The sequence below is a fragment of the Pyxicephalus adspersus genome, chromosome 5 (assembly GCF_032062135.1).
Source record: "Pyxicephalus adspersus chromosome 5, UCB_Pads_2.0, whole genome shotgun sequence".
NCBI classification, from domain to species: Eukaryota; Metazoa; Chordata; class Amphibia; order Anura; family Pyxicephalidae; genus Pyxicephalus; species Pyxicephalus adspersus.
Window position 1 is genome coordinate 25,839,384 of NC_092862.1, and position 24,788 is coordinate 25,864,171.

The 24,788-nt window shown below is 36.8% G+C and overlaps 1 protein-coding gene across 1 annotated transcript in view; it reads right to left on the reverse strand.

The window, feature by feature from the left end:
- Positions 1–24,788, reverse strand: part of NECAB1 (N-terminal EF-hand calcium binding protein 1) — a gene marked incomplete at its 5' end in the record, with an annotated part of 56,058 nt that overhangs the window by 24,395 nt on the left and 6,875 nt on the right. Inside the window, 1 exon segment of the mRNA XM_072410944.1 lies at positions 23,999–24,096. Coding sequence (XP_072267045.1) covers positions 23,999–24,096 — 98 coding nt within the window.

Sequence of the window (24,788 nt, forward strand, 5' to 3'; positions counted from 1 at the left end):
TAAACCAACTCCTGTGTTTCCAATGAAGACCTCATCTCTGTACACTCCTCGTACCTTTGCACCTTGCCAGCCATCACTGATATTGGCTATGTGGAGGTGATTAGTTGAAGCGGCAATGTCACAGTCATATGGCAGAGCTTGGGCACAGAAATTGGATGCTAGACCTGGGTACCCTCAGCAAGTAGCTGCAAAGAAGAAGGAGTATATTGGGGGTGGGGGGCTTTCCATGAATGTTTGAATTGCTTGGGCAAGCTGACAATGGTTCTTCACCATGTTAAAGTGGACCTATCATGACATTTTTAACATTATATAAAAGGGTGGATTTTTTAAAATTAGAACTGGAGAACTCCTTTTCTTCCATCATTGCCAGTAAAGACTGAACGGAAAACCCAGATGCCACGAAGCTTCAGGCTTTCTCTGCTATGAAAAAAGTGCAGATGTGCAGGGAGATCAGCAATTTCTTTTTTTTAGATTTTCAGGAGGAAACATCACCCTATTTTGTGCCTGCTCAGTGCAAGATTGGGTGACGTGAAGAACCCGGAAGACGGCAGAAGAAGATGGCAGCGCCTGCTGGTTCCTCAGTGCCAGGAAGAAGAAGAAATCCATGACAGGACAGCACTGATTGCAGAGGGATTAACCTCCCTGGTGGTAACCACGAGTGTGGTTTGGGGTTAAAAAAAACTTGCTGAAAGCGGTAACCCCAAGACACACTCGGGGTATCTAAAAACATAAAAAAAAACTCTTACCTGATCCCATCAGCGTCCTGCCTGTTGAATCCCATCCTCGGGCCATGTCTGATCTTCTGCTGGCGAGTGCACTGACGTTCCCCGGGAGTTCCCGGTGACGTTGGTGCATGCGTTGGATTCAATACAATATACCTGTATTGAATCTAATACAAAGTAATCATTATATTATATATATATAATTATAATATATATATATATATTATATATGCTACTGTACAGTTATATTACAGGTTTCAGTATTTTTATGCACCCTTCTTTTAACAGATTTGTATTTAAAGTTTATTAATAAATGTAATAAATATTGGACGGTTATTTAATATATTGGATACCTAATAAATATTGCAGTGAGTAATGCCTAAGAATTAGAGGCCTACAATGTAAAATACTTTTCCATGCAAAACAATCTACCGCCTTTGGCATAAAAAAACTGACATATTTAGAAGGCCAGGAAGGGTTAAGGGCTTTGCGAAAGTAAAGGTAAGTGTAATTTTTTAATGAAATTTCTGTTCAATGTAAAAGTAAATTGTTTAAACTTCATCCAGTTAGAGATAAATTCCCTACATATTTTTAAAAATCTGATATAAATGATTTGTCAGCATACCTTTGGTTAATCCATCAATAAGGTTGGCATTTCTGGCCAAAGTTCACATTTTAACCAACTGATTGCTGCCAGTAATTTTCATTTATTTACAAAAAACATCTATCATCATTTCAGGTTACTGTAGGTGTTAGAAGGATGTTGACAGGTGGACTTTATAAAAGGAAACTGACAAATCTATGCAGGGACATCTTTTACTGAAGTGACACCATGGCTCTCCTCAGGTGCTGACAGTGAACGTCCTGTCTCCTATAATGCAGAAGTATATATATATAATTCACAATGTCACTTGTTGTTTCCTGTTGGCCTTCAGCTGTCTCTCGTATTATGAACACATCCCAAGACTTTTTAATATGTCCATTCATCTGTGAAGAACAACTAATTGTGTAGTGCAGGATGTAAACCTTTACATGAATTAATTTTTGTAAATAATTGACACGGGACCCACATGGATTGGTTCTGATTAAACACAATCTAGGGAGATGTATGAAATGATTAATAGTGTTGAGGTTTTTTTTTTCAGTAATGATGACAATATTTTGCTGATTCCATTTATATAACTTGTAGTGTGGGCAGACCGCCTGAAGCACACTGCAGTTGTCACAACACATTTGGCTTTCACTCCTAGCGCATGGCATGATCTGTACAACTTGTACTGTGTTATTGTCAGTGTGCAATTTTATATTTTTAAAAACAGTGTAATCAATGTACCACCGATCTGCAATATGCTATTTAATTGTCAATACCCTGTGTCCTGATATGGCGGGCCACTTTAAAATGTTAAGGCTCTGTAATGCTACATCAAATGCTACAACTACTACAGGCTATAAACAGTATATAGTTCAAAATTGCATACCACTATTGTCCAATACAACATATATTGTTTTACTGTTCTATAAGCCACAAGTAGTATGCCACTGTTGCATAATGCCACATTTGATGCACCACTGCATTGTAATGCCACATTCATTGCATGAATGTTCTGTATGTTTTGTACATTGCCACTGTTCTGTAATGCCACATGTTTTATACATCTGCTCTCCACTATTGCATTTGTAATATATTTGTTTTTATTGCTTGTAATGCCACATGTATTATACCTCAGCTTTGTAATATCACATTTTTTGTGCCACTGCTCAGTAATGCCACATTTACCACTCCTCTGTTCAGTAACAACACATTTACTGAGCCACTGTTCTGTAAAGCCACATTTATTATATCTCTTTTCTGTAAAGCCACATTTTCCTTGGAAATGTTTTTTCGTAATACACACAGCATCTGTTCTGTTCTATGGAGAGTGGAAGGGGGAGGATGAGTGAGTAGTACCCAGCTGTGCTCTCCTTCTTTGAAATGCACAGTGGTCTTTTCTGATCAGTTGTTCATTGATCTACCAGGACAGACCAATGAATGATGTTGGGAGAGCAGTGTACACATGTCAGATTTTCACCCGAGATGAGCACGATTGTTTGTCCCGGGCAAAAATAACTTTAGTGTGTCACTGTTCCAGTTTGCTACATTTACTTTATAACTGTTCTGATGCATATGACTGTATTGACGCATTCTGTGTACCACTGTTAAGTAAAACAATTTTTAATGTTTTTTGCTTTGGGATATAGCTCTTGCTATAATTTTTTTCTGATGCATTTCCTTTTTGCTTTCTTCTAAGTCCATAAGTTATTTTTCCTTGATACCACTGTCTGCTATTCAAAGAAATTGCCCACAGGTTGCACTAAATATCTGATAATCAACAAGGGGGACAAGGTATTTCAAAGAACACAAACTGCATCACAAGCTGGTATCTCTGATAAAATATAGAAAAATAAGAGCTCAAAAAAGTACGGTAGTTTGATTGTTTCTACCTGGAGGGTTATTTTTTTGCTGATCTTGAATCTCTGTGACTTACAGAATCTGTTTCATGTTTTCAAGTCTTGACGCAGTTGCTGTCAGGGTGATTAAATTACAGGATGTCTAAACAGAGATCACAGAAATGAATTTTATGTACATATAATGATCCTAATTAACTAATCAGTGCTAAGATCATTTAACAAAACTCTAAGGCCAAATAAAGGAAAATACATTTTTAGGTGGAGAAGCCGGCTGTACCCAATAAAAAAATTGTTTATATTAATGGTTATAAAATGTTCTTTGTAACACAAAACAAGCAGCAGAAAGTTTAGCTGCCATAATAAAACATTTAGGGTCCCAGGGCAAAATTGCATTTAGTGCCCCTTCACATACAACCAGTATTCTATTGACACCACCAGTAAAAATGTCTACAGATACAAAATCAATAGGATCCATAGATTATATTATCAGTACCGCAATGACACCGCCAGAAACATGTCCACAGATATTTCTTATCAGTAATGCAATGACACCATCAGAAACATATCCAAAGATATACAATCATTACTGCGACGGCACCGTCAGAAACATGTCCACAGAACTATAATCAGTAATGTACTGACACAGCTAAAAACATATCCACATATATATATATATATATATATATACATATACATTACTGTACTGACACATCCAGAAGATTTAGTGCAAAATAACACATTTTTAAAGAGGTGTAAAGTCCACCCAAAATGAGGGGCAAATGAGGAGGAAAGAGGAACAGAAGGACTTGGTACTGAAAGAAAGACATGGCTGGTCATTTGGCTGTCTTAATGTAAATGCTCCTATTATAGCAGAAAAAAACACTATAATGCAAATATATCATGGATCTGAGATGCAACAATAAAACAGCAACAGAAAAATTCATCCTTATAAAATTTAAACAAAGCTTTCATCTATTTTGATATACTTTTTTGCAAATCTAAAAGGTTGCAAGGGCCCCCTGCTATTTTATTTCCATACTTTTACAATGGTTACAATCATAAGAAAAATGCTCCCATCCAAAGCTATGTACACTTTGGAAATAATTGTCAACCAAGACAAACCATTGCGATAGTCTGGGGTGAAAATGTAGCATGTACAGCGTTCCCCCAACATTGTTTAGTGTTCTGTCAAGGTGGGTTGGGAAGATGCAATGGGGTGCCTCCCCAACATTCTCCCCCCTTCCCTCTCCATAGAACTGAACAGATGTTTCTGTTCGCCATTTTTACTATATACTGTTACTGTAGACAATCAAGAATGGTTGTTTCTAGCATCGTAAATGTAACGTTTGTATGCAGTTTAAGGCTCATGTCACGCCAATAATCCAGCTGTGGTTCACTGTGTAGGACACAGCAAGAAAATGATAAAATCAGCTGCTTGTATGTTACTTCCCCAACGCCTGGATGAGCAAGGTGTTGCTCTTTCATTTACATTTTCTGGAGCCAGGGTTTGACACCTTACTCATCCAGCGCGCAGGGGAGCAACAGAAGCAATTTGATGAACCTTTTTTTAATACATATTTCAACAAGAAAAGTTCTTGGCAGTGATTGTAAGTTCTACATGAACCAATCAACACCTTTTGCAGCTGGCTGTATTTCCAGAGAAAAAGCAGTTAAGGACCTGTAGTAGGTTCAGCTAAATTCCTTGTAAAGTGAGGCCTGGAGCAGAGAACAAAGTGAAAAATCAGTGGAAGGCCTGCATGACTGGGAAGGGATGGGAGCAGGCAGGGGAAGGGTTAGTATGCCGGAATGTGACATACAGGGGGCAGGGAGAAGAGGAGTGAAAAGTGGGGTGAGTTGGAAAGGGAGGGTCTTTTTTCAGCGTGACAGAGAGAAGAAAGGAAGTTTTTCCCACCTCCCCGCCCGAGGTGTGTCGATGAGGTCCTCGTGGGAAGGTGTTGTATTGGACTGTTTCAGTGGGGGTGAGGGTCTCATCTATTGTATGGGACCCTCGGTAAGGTTGTTGTTGGGAGTGTTACATTGTTTTGTGGTTTCGTTCCAGAGCTTGAGGTGTGGCTGAGAGCATTACACATCACGGCGTTGTAGACCCATTAGGTGCAAGGGGTTACAATAGTGGGGCCTTCGAGGACCAGTAACCAGGGGGTGTGTTTATAAAAGGATGTTTTATTATTGTATTGGTTACAGTTATTTGTGATTATTTGTAAGTTGTTATTATTTGTTGATTATGTGTTTATATATTGTTGTTTATGGTTAATTTTATGGTTATTTATTAAAAGAGTTAATATTTAATTAAGTTATTTGTTAATTAATGGCCCAAAGGGGTCATTTAACCAAGTTGTTGTCTCAGTGTGTGTTTTTTGGGTAAAGGGGGTGGAGTGGGGGGAGGAGGAGTGGGGGTACGGCATGCGGGAACTCAGCCCTATCACAGTCATGTATATAATATGGTAAAGTTTAGATATGTTTTCATTATTACACTGCAAATGCTGATTGGTGGGACAGAGATCAGAAAGTGCCGTTTTGGGTAAGACCCCACCCATGAGCAGCCATGTCATCTTTCCACTCCTCTTTCTTGGATTTAATTGTTCCAAACTGTGTAGAAGTCAGAGCTTCATGCACACTAGAAACATATGCTCAGAAAGTTTTTTTGTATTTCTTTTATTTGGTTACACTAACAATCTCTTATGGCAATTGTCTTCTTTACAATCTGCAAAGTTATTTGTATTCTCCAACATCTGCCTAAATACCAACCCACACTGGTGACTAAACACCAGATGCTGTGCGAAAAGAATGAGCTGCATAATATTTATCTAATCCTTGCATGAAACCTGTATAACAGTGTCTCTCTGCCATGGTGACAGTATCATGACAGCTGACTGAAGAGACAGGTAGAAAAAAATGTTAAAAATGCACTTACACAAAAATGAATCATTAAATGTCAATTAGATACTAATAATGAGCAACAATAACTATATATACAGGAATATACTTGGCTACAAGGAACACAGGTGGGGGATATGTGGTGTTAAAGTGCACCTGTCATAAGAGATATGTGGGTTGACATTGCCTATTTCCCTTCAAAAAATGCTGGTTACCTAGCTGTCATAATAAGATTATGGCATTATTAATTTCTCAGTCAGTGCTAAAAATTAACTAGGATGATATGTTCTGTTTCATTTGCTGAATGCTCACTCGGGATCACTGGACTTTGAAGTCAGATACAGCCAGGCAATTGGCACATGTACAGTCATGTCATGTCATGTACAGTCATCAGGTGTATTAGGTATTATTGAAAATTTTACTTTACAATCCAAATTCAGGAAAATTATTATTTGGAGGGGATAGAACCTATTTTAATTTTTAATTTTTGCCTTTTGGGGAAATTTTTAAGAGGAAACAAGGGGAAATTTCTCTTCTGGGGCCACAAACAAATTAAAAGGAAAAAGTCAAACTTTTCAGGATTATTACTGTCTGGGTGACAATCATTCCCATTTCTAATTTTTTCAGAGACGAAGTCCCACCCAGGGGGTTACTGACAAAATAAAAACCTGTAAGAAATACACATGCATATTAAATGTATATACACCTCAAGGAAGGAAGATATACGAACATGCAAACAATATGATGTACTGTTATTCATTTATTTATTTATGTGCTGTTATTCATTATTTATGAAGCCAAATAAGTTGGCATTTCAATGGGATTCAAATCAGTTGACTAGGCTGGTCCACAACCACTATTTTTGGTTTAATCTATTCCTTGGTAGATTTGTTGATGTGTTTTAGATCATTATTGTGTTGAAAAATCCATTTCCACTTCAACTTTTGGACAGTCAGTTCTTGGCCTACATTTGCTGGACCGGCTGTACAAATCAACATTTGAATCAACCACGTTTTGATATAATAAAAAAGTCAACATTTCCATCAGCATGCGTTAAAGTTGGTATGAGGTTCTGTTCCTGAAATATATCTTTTGTCACTCATTTATTTAAAAACTCCACAGCACACTGAGGTTGATTTACTGAAGGGGTTTAGGCTCTGTACTTAGCGATGTGAATGTGGCAAAAAAATTAAAACAAAAAAAAGTTTGGTTGCAGATGGTTAGATAGTAAAAGTCAGGAGAGCTTCACCTCGTTATTCCTTGCATATTGCTTCCATAATTTACTTCACACAGATTTCTAAAATCCACCTCATTGTTTCTGAATGGTAGGTCTTTGGCTACATCTTTCATAGCAACCTCTCTTATATTTCTTTATTCTTTCATCCACACCTCCCATTCATTTTTAATACATGGGGTCTTTTGTTGGGCCTGTCAGTCCTGGGCAAATCAACATTTGAAAGCTATAGTACTTGTAGATTATTAACAATTTTAAACATTATTAGTGATCATTTTAAATTCATTGCTCGACTGAAAGGCATCCAAAACATTCTCTGAGAGTTTTATGATCTTGGAATGACAATATACCCATCAAAAGAAAAAAGAACATTTCATCTTAGATATTTGAAGTTTAAACAAGACAGATTCCCATTTCCCCGGGTCCTGGTCACTCCAAATTTCGCGAACCCATCGGAAATCACTATAGGAGGCTTATCACGGCTGCATTCATAAATACAGCCGTGGGAATCCTCCTGTCAGTGAGCGATCCCTGGGCACTACAGGTCAGAATGAGGGCCCTTATTCTGACCTGTAGTGCTCAGGGATCTCTCACTAAGAGGAGGATTCTCGCAGCTCAATTCATAAATGCAGCAGAGATACTCCTCCTCCCAGAGTTCCAGGTCATGCGGCTTGTGTTTATCAATGAACATGGCTGTGGGAAAAAACAGAGGATTTTTCCCACACTGTATTCATTCATGAGCAGCCAGCGAGACTCACACTGTGTTCCTGGATAGGGAAACTCTATCCAGGAACACATAGTACAGTACTGACAGCTCTGCTCCCCTGATTGGTCTTGCAGGTCCCAAAAATTCAGTCTCGCCGGCCGAATTTACAAAGGCCGTTCTCGCCTACATGTTTGGTAAGCGAGAACAGCCCAATTCGCCGTGAGACTGAATTTAAAAAATGTGCTCGCTCATCCCTAGTCACTGCTGCCAAGCTATGCATTGGAGGCAAGAAGTCTGCTATCCTGTGCAGCTGTGGTTGTGCTGCATTACTAAAATGATGCATATAGAGGATCTCACACCTTTCAGGTCCTGGACCTGAACCAACCAACATCATATTTTCTCTATTGAATATTTGTGCTCTTTGTGTGTATTTTCCTCTTTTTTTTCTTAATTGAGTTGATCATTTTGTTAATTCTACTCTTTTAGTTTCTTTTTAAGTTTTATTAAGGTAAGTTGAACTTACAGAAACCCCTGGCTTGGGGTTCTATTAGAATATAGATATTGTTTGTCTTCTACACCAAGTATAGTTTTTCAATGTGGATTTATACTTTACCCTTAAATGCATTATATATTTCAGTTATTTTTATTGTACCTCAGTATTCTACAAACAAAGAATATTAAAAAATCAAGACAATTCCCCAAGCATTTGCCCTAAGGGGGTTCCTATTATGGCTACCCAATGTAGAACATCTTATTCTAACTTTAGGAAATCGTCAGTAAATGGTAAATGTAGGGGCATACTTTTCTACATCACAAATTGGGATTTTCATGAATTTAGATTAAAAGACTGAATACACCATGTTCAAATATATCACCTATATTCATGGGAACGGTTTGAATTATATTACTCAAATATGGTAAAAACCAATATTCAAAACTCAATAATATTGCCACCAACTCAGCTTTCTCAGCAGTAAAGTTAGTCTTAATTGGACTTTCCATTTGACCCATGTTCCCACATGATAGACTATATTCTCCATATGTGGAGAGCGTTAATAAATCAGGCTCATTGTGCTCCAGGGTAAATATGACATGCCCGTTGTAGGCAAAAAGTTCCCAAAATATATTTCCAAACTGTAATTATTAACTGTCTTTAATCACAATAAACTAGATTTCAGCCAACACTGTTATATGATATTTATTCATCTTTATTAAAAGTTCATAAAATACAATAAAAAAATCTTTTTTTTGTTACCAGCAATTTCCTATGCAGTTGTCACAAACTGCCTTCACAAATCCCTGGTGTGATTTAATCAGTTGTCTGGTCCTAGATTTTTATGTAAGATGATTTGCTATGCTGCTGCTGTATGTCTTATCAAAATACAGTTGCCTTGTTTTGCTCCCAGAGGATAAGGCGAAGTCTTGCTTAGAAATCCATCTCAGTCTACAGGGAGCTAAATCATTTGTAGTTAAAATACAAATAACAGTTTTAATCAGTGGCAGAAACAGTCATGACCAGCATAAAGGTAGCATCTCAAAGGAAAGCTCCCTGTCACATCATGGTCCATGGGGACATTACTTTAGTGTTATTTAGTGATTACAGGGCTGACTGAATGCTATTCTGAAAACATGATAATAAAAAGAATCTAATGCACAGTCACACATAAAACTAAAAAAAAAAATATATTGTAAAGCCCCCACAAGAGCCAGCCTTATTAGCAACATCATAAACACTTTACAGCTACAAGTCTGCAAAACAACTAATTCAAGTCATAATGAGATTTTTAAGCTGTGCCAAAGTGGTTTGCTAGAAGATTACAGGCTCTAGCGTCAAATAGGCTTTCTGCTTTATATTAAAGGGTTGTGTCATTTTTATTATTTTATTTATAGCCTATTTTAAAATGTTTAAAAACTTTTTTTCCTACACACACATACAAGCATATTTATAAAACATTTCATATAGGATTGCCAGAGCACTATGGGTTTAAAATAGGAAACTTTATATGCATTCGTTTGATTTACTAAAGAAGTAGGGCATGTTGATATTCAGTAAGTACATTTTAGAAGTAGATTTTTACCTATATTAGTGAAGGAGGTGAAATGAAGTAAAAACTTCATTCACATTTATGTTTCTTTACTATTATTATTATTATTATTATTATCTTGCTGTTATATAAAGACAACATATTACACAGCAGGGTAGCTTTTGTGGCTGCAAAAACTGTACCTAAATATTTCATGACTCCTAAATAAATATAGGTGAATTAAAAGTCTGATTTTTCACAAATTTTTAATTATAATGGGGGGATTTAGGTAAAATACTATCAGTATTATCAGTAATACTGATAGGAATCTATCAGTAATAGTTACATAGTAAGTCGGGTTGAAAAAAGACATAAGTCCATCAAGTTCAAGCCCTAGGGAAATAAAAAGCATCTCAGATATAAAACCCTAAAAGACATAGTTGATCCAAAGGAAGGCAAAAAAAAAACCCTGGTACAATTTGCTTCAACAGGGGGAAAAAAGTCCTTCCTGATTCCATGAGGCAATCGGATGTTCCTTGGATCAACAGGCTCTGATATCTTTACTTTAAAGCTTCATTACCCAGATTTACTCTGTGCTTCTAGAAAAGCATCCAGCTTTTCCTTAAAGCAATCTATAGTAGTTGCTGAAACTACTTCCTAAGTAGTATTTTAATATTATTTTTTAGGGCACAATGGGCTTCTAATATCCTGGACCTATTTGTATGCCAAAACTTGCCCCTCAATAGCCTCATTTATTGACATTTTTTCACAAAGTTATAAAAAAAGATGAGAGTTAGTGTATGGTACAGTTACAGTGAAATCCCAAAGCAGCATAAAGCAGAAGTTGTTTTCTTTCAGACATACTGTCTCTGACTGAAACCAAAGATTAAGGTGTCTAAAGGGGGAGCAAAGAGGGGAGGATTTGCTGTTCCTACTCATTCATCTTTGTGTTTTTAATTTATAGGGCTCAATAACTTAAACTGAAACATGCTTCCTAAACAAAGAAGATAAGGACCACCTGTAAAATACAAAAGAGGAGCCAAGAGCTCCACCTGCTATCTGTCTACTAGCAAAATAAATATTCATATACAATGTTTCAAAAACTTTTTTTTCCATGACTCCAATAAACTTAGAAATAAATGTATAAAAAAACTTCACTTCATATCAGCTTTTATTTCAAGTTATGTGTCTATAAATATATGATACAAAACAGAAGCACACTGTGACCATTCTAGCTGCAAATCTTGGAAACATTGTTATACCACGCTGACTGATTGTTACAATACAAAGTAACATCTAGAAACTTAAATGAAATGTTTTGGATGCTGACCTCATAGCGGCATTACTGCAATCCATTTTACTTTAATCATACTGTACCTGCCTATACTGAAGAGCCTCTGTGATGTCTCATTTCTGGCTCTTTCTTCTATAATTACAGTAATTTTGCTCTGTCTGTGATAAATGATAGATCTTAATCACATAATTTTACCAACTAGGCATCGCCACTGAGTGTGTTTGTCCATTTACATATTACAGTACATACACAAGAAAACACTGGAATTAAAAATATAGGAACTAGCTAAACACAAGATGATTTAAACATTAACATAACTAGCCCAGTTTAAAAATAAATCAAACTTTTTATGGGTGTAGAAATGTTCTATCTGGCCAGCATGGTGGCTCAGTAGCTATCACTCCTTTGCAGCACAGGATCTTGGTCAGGCACTATTTGCATGGAGTTTCCATGTTCTCTCCATGTTTGCGTGGGTTTCCCCGGCATAGTCTTGTTTCCTCTCGCATGCTAAAAACATGTGGTTAGGTTGATTGGCTTGCTCCCCAAAAATTGGCCTTAGACTGTATTTATAACATATAACTATAGTGGGACACAGAATGTGAGCCCCTTTGAGGGACAGTTAGTGACATGATTATGGCGCTGCATATTATGTTGGTGCTATATAAATACTGGATAATAATAATATTAAACATAGAAGTGCTGAGTTGTGAATAAGGACATGCCATTTAAAGTAATACTATCCTTGGCTTCAACTCCTAGATTGTAAGCTCTTCTGGGCAGGATCCTCGCCTCCTCCTTTGTCGCTGTCTGCATCTGTCTGTCATTTGCAACCTCTATGTAATATGTTGGTGCTATTTAAATCCAGTTCAATAATAATGTTTATTAATTTTGATATCAAAAGATGTTTGTTTTGCAGTTATGTATATACATTCTGTATTAATAATAATGTAAAATGAGTGTACATTGTGCAGGACCTATAGCCCACACAACTGCACTGAAATTTTCAATTTTCAAATAATGTAACCGATGTGGGAAATGTCAGTACTCAAACTGAAGAAGCCAGGTGTGATGATTCAGCAATGAAAAGACTAATGAGTGGAAAATATCTTTATTACATATATATGTGATTTTGCTTTTACCATTACAAAAATCTTAGAACGGAAAGGTTACAGAGAACTCTCCTGCAGCTGAACCTGATATTCCCTATGGATTATACATGGATTAAAAACACAGCATTTTTGGTTCAAAAATGAATTCCCATACCCCATTTTAAAGACTATCATGATGGCAGGTCAAGGCCATGTATTAGAGGACAGAGCAAAGAAAAGGCACTGCAGGAATTTTCAGCTCTGTTAGATTATCTTCCTTTCTAGACATTGAACTGGTTAATCATGCTGCTAAGAACTCGCAGATTATGTGTTCACTTGCAGAGTCCTTAATCTTCCCTGCTTGAAATATCACAAATAGTCATGCTCTGACTTTCAGGAATGGAAACTGCTAATACCCAAATATGTTACAGGATCTCACCATATTGAGCTGAAGTCTGAATGATAATGCTGAATATTTTATTAATCTTCAAATAAAAAATAGACAACAAGGGAGATGTTAAATATTAATGTAAATTTTCAAGGTCTTAGAAAAACTGAATGTCTTTTGATGGCCTTTAATGGGGTATCAAGAATGAGACTTTCCTCCCATACATTCCCTTGTTCCTTGTCCTTGTCCATGTTCTGCTGCCAACCCAGACCTTTAGGAGACTCCCCCAGTTTAAAGAATGTAAAAAGTAAATGTAACCAATGCATCGAGAACAAAAATGTGAGGACATTTTTCTCCTTGGACCACTGTCACCAACATTTTTTATTTTCATATCACTTTCTCTTTCCTTAACAGATGTCATCATGGCAAAATAATGTGGTGAATTTATCCAGCCAGAAAACACAGCAATAAAAACTTAACACAGGGTCTTAGCTGTTGCAAAAAATTAAAAATGTTTTGGATACATAAACACCTCGAGCAGCATGTACCAGGTGGAGGAGTCTGCCTGCTGCTTCACCAATGGTGAATAGTAGATGTTCTACTTTCATTGCCCTTCTCTTATTCCATAATATGAATCTACTTTCTCATTACACTGGAAACATTTCTTACACATTGTCACTATTTTTATTAAGGCAAAGATAATTAGAGGTAGATAGTGACAACCTGGACTGGGCTATGTGGTAGTAGGATTGATCGGCACGCTTGCTCCAAGTCATGGCTGCATTGTCCTTAGGTCACTGTCAACCATGTCAACAACCACCTGCTTTTACTTAAACGATCTGAAAGTAATAAAAAATACTGAGTACATGACATTTTTCTGCTGTTGCCACCAATGGATTTACTGCTGCTGCCATACTCATCGCAGTCTATCTTCCCAATTTTTTTTCCAGTGGCTGGGACATCAAAGGTGTTAGGAGTCCACAGATAACATAAGGAGAAGTCAAAACAAGCTATGGGAATCCCATCAAATATGACATGACAAAGCTCAACAGGCTCTTTGAAATTGCTTCCAATTGAGCAGTATCATAGGCTGTGTATAAATTTTGTTTATCGTGCAACAAAACAGAAGCATCACCCACAACCCTGTGCAGATCTAAACAAGCCTAATTCTTTTTGAAATAACCAAAGCCCTTTCAAAAACTTCTGTTTTTTCTCATTTTAAAATCAATGCAATTGTGCAAAAGTTGAGATGACCGGATTACTTTTGTGTATCTAGGGATGGACTGCTTTCAGTATCCTGTGATCAGCTGTATTTTTAATTTGAAGAGTATTAAAAAAATGCTGAGTACATGTGTTCATAGATATTTATTAAATTATCAAATAATGATTACTTATAAAAGAATGGTAAGAACAATGCAGCAAATGATACCTCATCCTACAAAATACACTTAGCAAAAATAGTAAATTATCTGGAAAAAGCAATGAAAGAAGAATACCAATCTAAAAAAAGCACTGCAATGTTCTGTGCAGTAAATACGCCAGCAGAAGGCGAGGGTGATAAGAAACAATAGCGGGATGGGAAGCTGAAGAGCGGGATCTGGCATGCACACAAGCACTATTGAAATGATTGCTCCCTGTTGTAGCCAATGTATTGCTACAGCCTGCAAGTATTCCACTATTGAATGGTAACAATTCATATTCACAAGATGCCGGGAAAAGTGCAATTTACATTGCTGGAAATCTGAAAAGCTAATTTGGAAAAAAACATGTTTTGACAAACAACTTTTGCATGTGACTTTTACTTTTATATAAAGTTTCTCTTGGGTAAGAATCGGAAAATTGGAAAGAGACCTTCGGGCAATATAAAATACTACTTTTCAATAATGTTAATCTCCTACACAAACTAAATTAAAAACAGTTTACATGTACATAATAAAATGGCCTGTTTGAATACCTAGCTATAAGTATATAGCCTCCTCACCTGTCCCCTCCAGCCAATGGCTGAAGAGTAAAAAAGAGGACTAGCAAAATAATATTCTAATTGTCACTATGCTTTTTCCTCCCACAATCAAATCTCTGTTTACTGAAAGCTAATATTATAAAATCAAGTCTAGGTAAGGTTTAAGTTTAAGTGATGTATTGTTCTGTTTTATTGGTGGAGAAGTTGAACACCTTTGGTGACCAGTGTAAGCACCCTTGGCAATGTTCCAGCTTCTCTCTTACTTTGGCCCACACATAAGGATGCATTTATAAATTATCTGCCTGGCAATTTTTTCATTTAGAGGCTATAGTATTTACTATTTTGACTGATGCTTTCTTGATAACTGGTCTTTTGGTGGCAGAATCATTTTTAAACTGAATTAGGTGAGCACTAACTGGGAATATAAATGCATCTGAACTAAAAAATGGCTGAATTGATGAAAATTTGAAAAAAAATATGAAAAAGGTAAAAAAATGAAATTCATATATTGGATGCCATCATTGCATGCATTAAATGCATGAAATTACCAGAATACAAGATTTTTTATGTCAATGATCTTTAAAATTCTTTTAACCCAGTTCTGTAAACTGTTTAGAATAGCATAGGACCACTTACAGGAATAAAAGGTAATTACAAAAGTAAACTATATTAAAAAACCTGTACTGGAAGGGGTATTGGTATTTTATTTTTAGTAGTGGTTAAAAATGGTTAGTGGTTACTAAGTGGTTAAAAGTGGGTTTTATCCATGAATTTGTAAAAATTTAAACCAGAAGGGGTAGAACAAATAAATATAAACAGAGTAAATCTGACAACAAGATGGAGGTGGTAGGGTCCCCAGAAGACTACCAGAAACCTCCAGGCTTGCTCACCTTTTCAAGTACTAATCTAAGAGTAACTAATTCAGGAAACCTCTAGGCTAACATCGGTAAAAGATACAAAATTCTGAATTCTCTGAGGATGAAACATCTGATTAAACCTCAATCAGGCATTTTCTTTCAACCCTACACTTTTGAGCGGAGATGTCAAACAGCTAAACTGGTAATGTTTGGGGACAAAAAATATATTTATTTGTCTCGTATGCTCTACATTACCTTCCAGTCAAGCTCGGTGCTACAGAAAAATCTACGGCTGGTCGGAGCACAGGGAAAACTCATGTTGGATTTGTTGCATAGCGACCAGGATGGAACGACATCCATTAACCTGTAAACTTGTCTGATAGCCAGAGCTTGTCTAATACATTGCTCTATATGTAAGTAAATAAGTGGTGACATACAACGAAATTGTGGATTTATTCAGGATCTTTGAAAGGTTGCCTGCTTATAATTTAAAATGTTTTTTATTTTACAGATACAATGCAGTGTGTAATGTTGACAAATTAAGAAGTAAGGTAACAAAGAAATGCAAGAGGTGGTTGAATGTCACAACCGGGTCTCAAACTCAAATGTAGCATATACAATCTACATAAGTGTTTCTCTGTGGAAGCCTAGGGTTCCTCCAGATGTTGCCAAGGATTCCTTGAGCAATTTATACCTCCCAAGTCAGTTTAACTGACCACCGTCTCTACTGTTTCCAAACTATGCTGCTGTGTTGTCACCCTGTCACATACGAGACTACAAGGGGCCATTCCGGTACACATTGGGCCTGATGTATTATAGCTCTCCAAGGCTGGAGAGGATACGCTTTCATCAGTGAAGCTGGGCGATCAAGCAAACCTGAAATGTATTTCCTAAAACTAATTTGCTATCTCTTAGTAAATGTTTTCAATCCTGGATCAGATCCATTCCAGGTTTGCTGGATCACCCAGCTTCTCTGATGAAAGCGTATCCTCCCCAGCCTTAGAGAGCTTTAATAAATCAGGCCCAATGTGCAAGCTTGGTCAACCAAACTCACCCTGAACATGCAGCCACAGGAGATCAGCAAGACTGAGATTCAATAAAGGACAAAAGTAATACGCCCAAGTCTATGATACAATAAAATAAATACCCTTTAGTTAAGGTTTATATCTACCTAAAACTGCTGGGTGCCCATTGTACATTGCTTCTTCTGAACTGTGCATGAACTGTAAATATAAAGTATACTGTGCTCTCGCAGGTTTATGTGTGCACAGGTAATGACAAGTCTAAAGGGAAATATATATTGCTCAGAACAGAGTGAATTTATATTAGTACCGTATATAGCTTGCACAGATATGGGAAGCAACAGTGGGAACAAACCATTTACCAAGATGGGGAGATTGTATATTGTATTACTGTAATTAAAAAGAACACAGGCCTTTGCAGGGCCATGCAAGTAAATAATGCTGTTTGTTGGATCTAAAACCAAAATTGATGTGTGGAAGATTGAGGTAAATACTAATCTACCAGACATTCCTCCATACATTATTCTGCTGTTTTGTGCATATTAGTGTCATCTACATATTATACTAAACAAACATAATTCAGCTAAAAAAATGGCTAAAGCTAATACATTTAATGATTTTCATCGATAAACAACTAAATCACATTCTGTCTTCATCTGCCTGGAGTTCGGCTTTAAGTTTTCCAGCTTTCTAATTCCTGAGTATATATTTGTGCTCTGTCTCTTTTTTCTCTTTTGTATGTATCAGCGTGAACTCTTATTCATTTAAAGTGATTTCTTTTAGCATGTCTTTGTTCCTCTGATGCATTGATTTCTTTTACAAGACAATTTGCCATGTTATGTTCATTGTCATGTTTCAGAATAACCGTTTATAGGAAAAGACATAGAAGAATTGTTCCTGCAGTTGTGTTGTACTCATGTGAACACTTAAAGCTGCCAGTTGAAGAATAATGACACTGAAGTAAAAAAAAAAAAAAGCTTTCTCCCTCTATTTATCTGAATATATAACAGGAATAATCCCCTTTCCTGGATGTTTCATCCTCAGGAGCCCCTCCGCTTACCTTCTGCCGCTGTATTCCCCTCTCACAGCTGCCTGGGGCAATCATCTCAGGGTAGGGATAGTAATAATAATCCTCCTGATTGATTGGTGACAGTGGTATTGGACTCCTTCACTTGGTGACAAACATGGGTAACATTATTAAACTCTTCCCTTGATTGGTGACACTGACAGCAATATTAAACTCATCCCCCTTCCCTGGTGTTAGTGGCAGCAATAAATGTATTAATTTCAAACATATTGGGCCTGATTTAATAAAGCTCTCTCGAAGGCTGGAGAGAATACACTTTCATCAGTCAAGCTGGGTGATCCAGCAAACCTCAAAAATAGTATTTTCTAACAAATGCCTTTGAAGAAACCCATTCTTGGGTTTGCTGGATCACCCAGCTTCACCGATGAAAGTGTATTCTCTCTAGCCTTGGAGAGCTTTTATAAATCAGGAAATATTGGGAACCATTCTTTGCGTGCAGATGCAACGTGCCACTTTTTGCTGCACTGTTGCTTGCAGATTTGCAACACAGCTGTGTTCAAACAATGTTACTGGTGGTGCGGTTTGCCACTTCTAGGTGCAAAGCAGCAGTGTGTAGTAAGCCCAGGAGCTGCCAACCTTGCAGCTTCACACAAGAGCTATCTTTAGCGGTTAGTGGGATCAAAAGAAATCTGCCATTCATTGACGTTCAGTGGTAAATTTAACTGATGCTTTCACACAGCTTCCTTTGCTGGCCAGATCTATAATTTATACTCTGCCTCTAGGAAAGAGTCACTTTCAGGAGCCAGAACCCCCACTTGGCATTGGCTGTAAATGATGAAACTGTGGGCCCTAAAAGAGGACCCCAAATGGCACCAGTTGGTCAGTCCTGCTATGTTATATGAAACTAGCAAAAAGTAGAAAGGTGCACATAGGGAGGACAATACAAAGAAAAGAAAAAAATACAAAAGAATCCCAAGCACACTTTAAACATAGCCAGCAAGAAAATCTAACTGAACTCTTACCTACAGAGGTTTTCCATTAACAAAATACTGTAAAAAATGGCAACTACCTGATTGGTTTGAATGTAGTATAAAGAGAACAGTGAACGAGGACAGGGCAAAATATAAAACACATTGGGGGTCCCCAGCACACATTTTGAATTTACACATAAAAAAGTAACTTAACTGTTTAAAACTCATTGCACATTGGTATATTTGCTATAAAATTGCAGTTCATTTCTTTATATTCCAGTAGCTAGGGACTTGTATGTTTTGGAAACACTGGAATAATGCTGTCTATACCCATCTATCTCCCTTCTTTTAGATTGCAGTTGGAATTATTTGCTGAGCTGTTATACCCTATGAGAAATTCTGAATTATATGTACAACTATTGGCCCACAAGGCCAGGCACTGTGGTCATTGTTGTAATTCATTTAATTTATGAACTATTTAGACAAACACATTAATAAAGCGTTTTTTTTTTGGAGGACATTTCAACTACTGACCTATTTATCTTGAAGAACTTGCAACTAGTTTTATGAAGCTGTTATTTGAATGCATTTATTGATGAGTCATAAAGAGTATCAAAAAATAGAGACTGGGAATGAAGTATGTAAACACCGTGCATATTCCTTTTGTATTGAAATTATATTTTATATATGTACTGGGGCCCAGTGTAAATTTTAGTCCTTTTCTGTTGATATTTTGTTTTTTTATGTGACTTGGTAAATGTTATATTTTGCATACACTTCCAATTTTGAATCACCCCTATTTACAAACAAAGCGTACCACATCCCAAAATTCAAATGAACAAAAAAGTTTCAACTCCAAGATGCAGTAATGTATAGAGATAGTGGGACTTTTAGGGTACTACTACAAATCACTATAAAGATGATATATAATAAAATGTTGTATTTATTTACCAATTCTTAAAATCCAACACAAATGAAAACATCAATAAACATGATTCAACATACTATGTCAAGTATTTCCACTATCAATGTATAATTAGTGATAGTAATTCTTATGTAAACTCCAATACCCAGGTTACAAGATTGTATTGGGCACTAGGGCCCAAACTCAACACGTTTCGCTGAACCTGTCTGCTTCATCAGAAGTATTGTAACATGGGATGTAAAAGATCATTTTTTAATAGAAACGCATGTTCATTGAACAAAAGTTGGTGGCTCACATTACTGTGGACCAAGACTGGAATAGCTGGCCAGCAGCTTGGTATTTAAGTATAAAGGATAAATGTTTCCTCTTCCTCAAAAATTCAATTTTGCTACTTTTACATATCCAGTGTGTCCCTCTCAACCTGCAGAGATTGCAAGATAATCCTCAGGTCCGCAAGAACAAAAAAAGATTGAAATCCAAACAGAAGCTAAATTGTTAAATAAATATGAAGTTTTATTATATATCATCTTATAGTGATTTTTAGTAGTACCTTAAACAACCCGCTATCTCTACACATTACTTGGAGTTGAAACTTTTTTGTATATTTTGAATACCTTTTTAATAGTAACCGCTTCATTGCACTAAAGGAGTGCACCTACTAATAGGCAAACCCCATGTCCAATAATACCCTACCATACCATATGTTGTCGTGCACTAGAACATAAATGGTAGGGCACTGCTAAAACCTAAACTATTTGCACTGCTAAAACCTAAACTGTTTTTCCCCAACCACAAGCAGTACTTTTGCAACTTTTGAACCAAATTTTGCTATGGAGAAAAATAATAAGTGAGTGTGTCTATCCTTATCGGAGAGCTCTTCTGTATTCGGTATTTACTTTCTGGTCTCTTCTAGAAGCGTACAACTCCATCCCACTATATGAATGGGGCACAGAACATGCTGCAGCTATTTTTTCCTTGTTTCAAGCAAGCAGTTTTATTATTAAGAATTCCTATTATCTCTTTCAGCCAGCAGGATATTTGCTGTATCAGGTTATCAGCTCTATAGAGAATCCTTCTCTGTAATTAACATCTGAAATAACTCTGCCAAACTCTATCCAACTTACTGCTAGTAATTATACGACTTCTCTAAACACGTGGCAAATTGGGTTATTTTTAAACTGTTATCTGTAACTGAACACATGTAAATGAATACTTTATTGTGATTTATACAAGGTTAAAGAGGAACCCCAACAAACAGTAAATTTGAGTACATACAGTACATTTTCTACTATTTCACTAATATAATGCTTGTAATTCTTCTCAATCCCGTTTATGATTTGCAGATTACAACTACATTAAACAGCAGTGTTTCTTGACCTTTTTACATGGGGTAACCCCTTGAAAGAACTTTCAGGTCCCCAGGAAACCCCTTTTATAACTACTATATTCACATCTCACAGTACATTAGTGTGGTTGTCAGTGCCAAGAATGCCTCCTACATTGCTCGCTAGAACGAAGAATGTCACCCTTACAGCCAAAAAAGTAATTTGTATCCATTAAACTGACCTGAGAGTCACAAATTGCTCATTGTCCAAGGAACCCTTAGCAATCTGTGGAGGAACACTGGTTGAGAAACACTTCTATACAACCAATAGTGTCACCAAACTTGTGGACTTGCAGACCTATAGTTTATTCTAACTAGATTATCTGACTATGGTCATACACTACCAGCATGTGTCCTCACAAATAATGTAAGCCTGAATAAACTGAATTTTACTCTACATAAAAACCTAGGGGACTAAGGGTAGGGTTCAGTACCAGTTGCTAGCCCATGTTGAGCTGCAAACATGTCACATGCATAGATAGAAACTCTCAGGGTTTCTATTGGATACTACAACAAATCAATGTTCCTGCTGGGTCCCCGGGCTGCACCCGTCAGGTAGAAAAAGAGAAGTAAGCTGGCAGCTCCTCCAAGCTCCCTCTTCCTCCAGCACAGGTCACACCATGAGGCACAGTTTCGCCTCTGGGAGAACCCTAGCTCATTGTAATGTCCTCATGTCCTGCATCTCTCCCTGCATAATTTGCCAGACTGATCTAAATCTACTGTTCAGAATTACTGCTAATGCTACCCACCAGGGATCAATGCTTGCATCAAAATGTCAAAATGAATTGACTAGTCAGACAAAAAAAAGCACATAATATAACTATTTTGCTGCATATTGTCATGTGTGCTTGTTTTTGCCAATGTATTGTCACAATTTCTCATTTGTTCCCTATGTATTGCCCGTTATTACTCACATTTTATGACTCATTTGTAGTTCGGATATTGCCACAAATGCCCTTTTTTATCGTTGTATTGTCAAGTATAATAATTAAATTCCATTGTAGGCTTTTCACCATTAAACCACAGCATTGATAGTCCCATATTGACCAGAGTGCACTATGTGAGCCACTACATCAATGTGTATGATGGAAAGGGCACAAGTAGTACCTGCTAGGCTGCTTAAATGGGGATCTCCTCCAAAGCCTATGATTATTCATCTCCTTAATTATAGAGATAGAGACAGTATATTGATAGCACTTAGCTAGTGAAATTTCGTTGAATAGAGTGTGTTTCCTTTCAGATTATTCTCAGGATTTACTAAAGCAATGTTTTCAAATTTCAGGTAAAAAATTGATAGCAACCCCTAAAAGGTAGTAAAAAAACACAACTAAAAAAATTAATTTTACTGCCAAAGGATTAGTTTTGCTGACCATTCATCATTCAAAATAGTTATACAGTATGGTCGGACAGCCAGCCTGGAAACCCAATGGTAATCTATTGCAATTAGTAGTACAACGAGCTCTTGTCCAAACCCAACAACTGTGATTAGACAATGCATGTGAAGCAGCAGACTGATGAGGTCACCTCTTTATAACTTCTGTTCTGTCAGCATTTTACTTAGTCAGTCCTTTTATAGCTCCCTCTCTGAGTCTGAGGTTAGCTGAACAGGTATTGAAAAAGACCGATACCAAGTCAAAATAAGAAGGGTATTGAGGTATGTGTAAGCCAGGACAAGAAGAATATGCTGATGCTGCAGAAAGTCAAAGAACACACAAGAGAAGATTGGGAGACTACAACAACTAACAGAATATGACTTTTACCAGGACTGCAAGGACCATATCAGATCATATCACATATCACCCTTAACATAGTGGCTCATAGCTTTATCTGCAATGCCCCCTCTAAAACCAACTGGGCTTTTCTCCTTCTATCCATATACACATTTTGGATTATATATATGTAATCTGTAGTATAGCATGTGGAAATTGATGATTTACTTAACAAATTTGTTTCCATGATTTTCTGGCCTTGAAAGGGTGCAAAAAAAAAAGAGGGTGAGTAGTGTGAGGAGTCCCACTAGAGAGGGTAGAGGAGGTGAAAGTGGATGAAGAGAGTGAGGAAATCTCTCAGAAAGGGTAAAAAATGTAAGAGAGGGTAAGGAAAGTGAGGACTTCTACCAGAGAGGATGCAAAGGGGAAACAGTATGGGAAGAATAAGGAGTTCACCCCAAGAAGGTGGAAAAGATAAAAGTGGGTGACGAGAGTGAGGAGTTCCACAAGAGAGGGTGGAAAATGTAAGAGAGGGTAAGCAGAGTAGGGAATTCCACCAAAGAGGGTGGAAAAGGTGAGAGAGGATGAAAAGAATAAAGAATTCAACCTGTGAATGTAGAAAAAGGTGAGAGAGGGCAAGGAGAGTCCGGAGTTCTACCAGAAGAGTGTGGAAATTGGTGCTCATGTCACTGGTGGGTTGTTGACAAGGTCAGGATTGTTCTTTTTGAGATATCCATCTATTATAGACCTAGGGCATGCAGTTCACCACTGTTGGTAAGTTCATTTGCTTCTTGAGTTTGGGAAAACAAAACAAGCATATACCAAATAAAATATAATAACTCCAGATGGGTTTAGTCTGGGTAATTCTGGAAAACACATTTATTTCTGCATTGATATTTGTTAGATCCAATTTGAATTGTAAGTCGTATATATCAATATTTCCTACTGAGATGCCATATGTTTGTTCTTTATTCATGATTCAAACATCATCAAAATGTATATTGTTTCAATTCATTTTACATTTGAAAATAACATTTTTTATTATACCACACATGCCACAGCTATGACAAAAAAAATTAGGCTTCCAGCTGACGTTTCCCCATTGACCCATTATAAAATACTCAGACCCGCTTACATTTTTCTCAATAATAATAAAAGGGTTTAAGCCTTTCCTAATAAAAAAAAACAAATATTTGGCTTTACATACAGTACATATACATTTCAGAACTATTAGATACATTTTCCACTGCAGCTATTACAAGCATTGCTCGGTCTGAACTCCTTAGCTCTACATATAGGACTGCACGTGGCAACTTCATGAGAAGAAATAAAATATTTTCCTACTTTTTTGGTTTTGTCCATAGCCTTCAGTATGGAGAGGTTTAGGTCTTCTAATGCTGCCAGCACACTTTCATATTCCCCCAAATGCTGTGAAAAGTAATCTGTAAAGTAAAATAAAGGATTATATGGAAACAAAATACATATATTCCAATGAAATATCCAATACACAATCTACATTACGAAACAAAAGTCAATGTTATAAAATACCTGAAAATCTGTAGTTATTTCAGTTTTTTTCAGAATTTGCTGCCAATTTTTTGTTGGACCAACCAATCTGACCAATCTTGTAAATGATCCTAAAAACCTGCACATACTGCTGATAAAATTCTGCCATTCTTTTCACATTTCTTCAAATTTATTGAATTGTTTGTACACACTACATACGTTCTGTACTTTAAATCTCTACTTGTATCTACATTTTAAGTTCTTTTGGAAACCCAAAAATCAATTGGTTACCATGAGCCGGCTGTTGATTTCTCTTCATATCTTTTACACCTTCAGGTCCAATTGTTTTATTGAAATGGAAATTGAAATAGAAGTGAAAGCCCATCTATATCTATGAGCTTTGACTTCCAATTCTAAATGCAAAGAACATAAATATGACATCCATCACTCTACGTCACATGTGGCAAAAGTCAACTTTTGCTGGTCTTATCCATATAACCTACTTCTTTGTAAAAGGACAGTATTTAAAATGCAGACCTTACACTGTCTGTGCCCACATTCCTGTGCAAATCCAATTAGGGAGCATTCAAGAATAAACAGCTGGTTATATGTTGGCATATTTAACTTA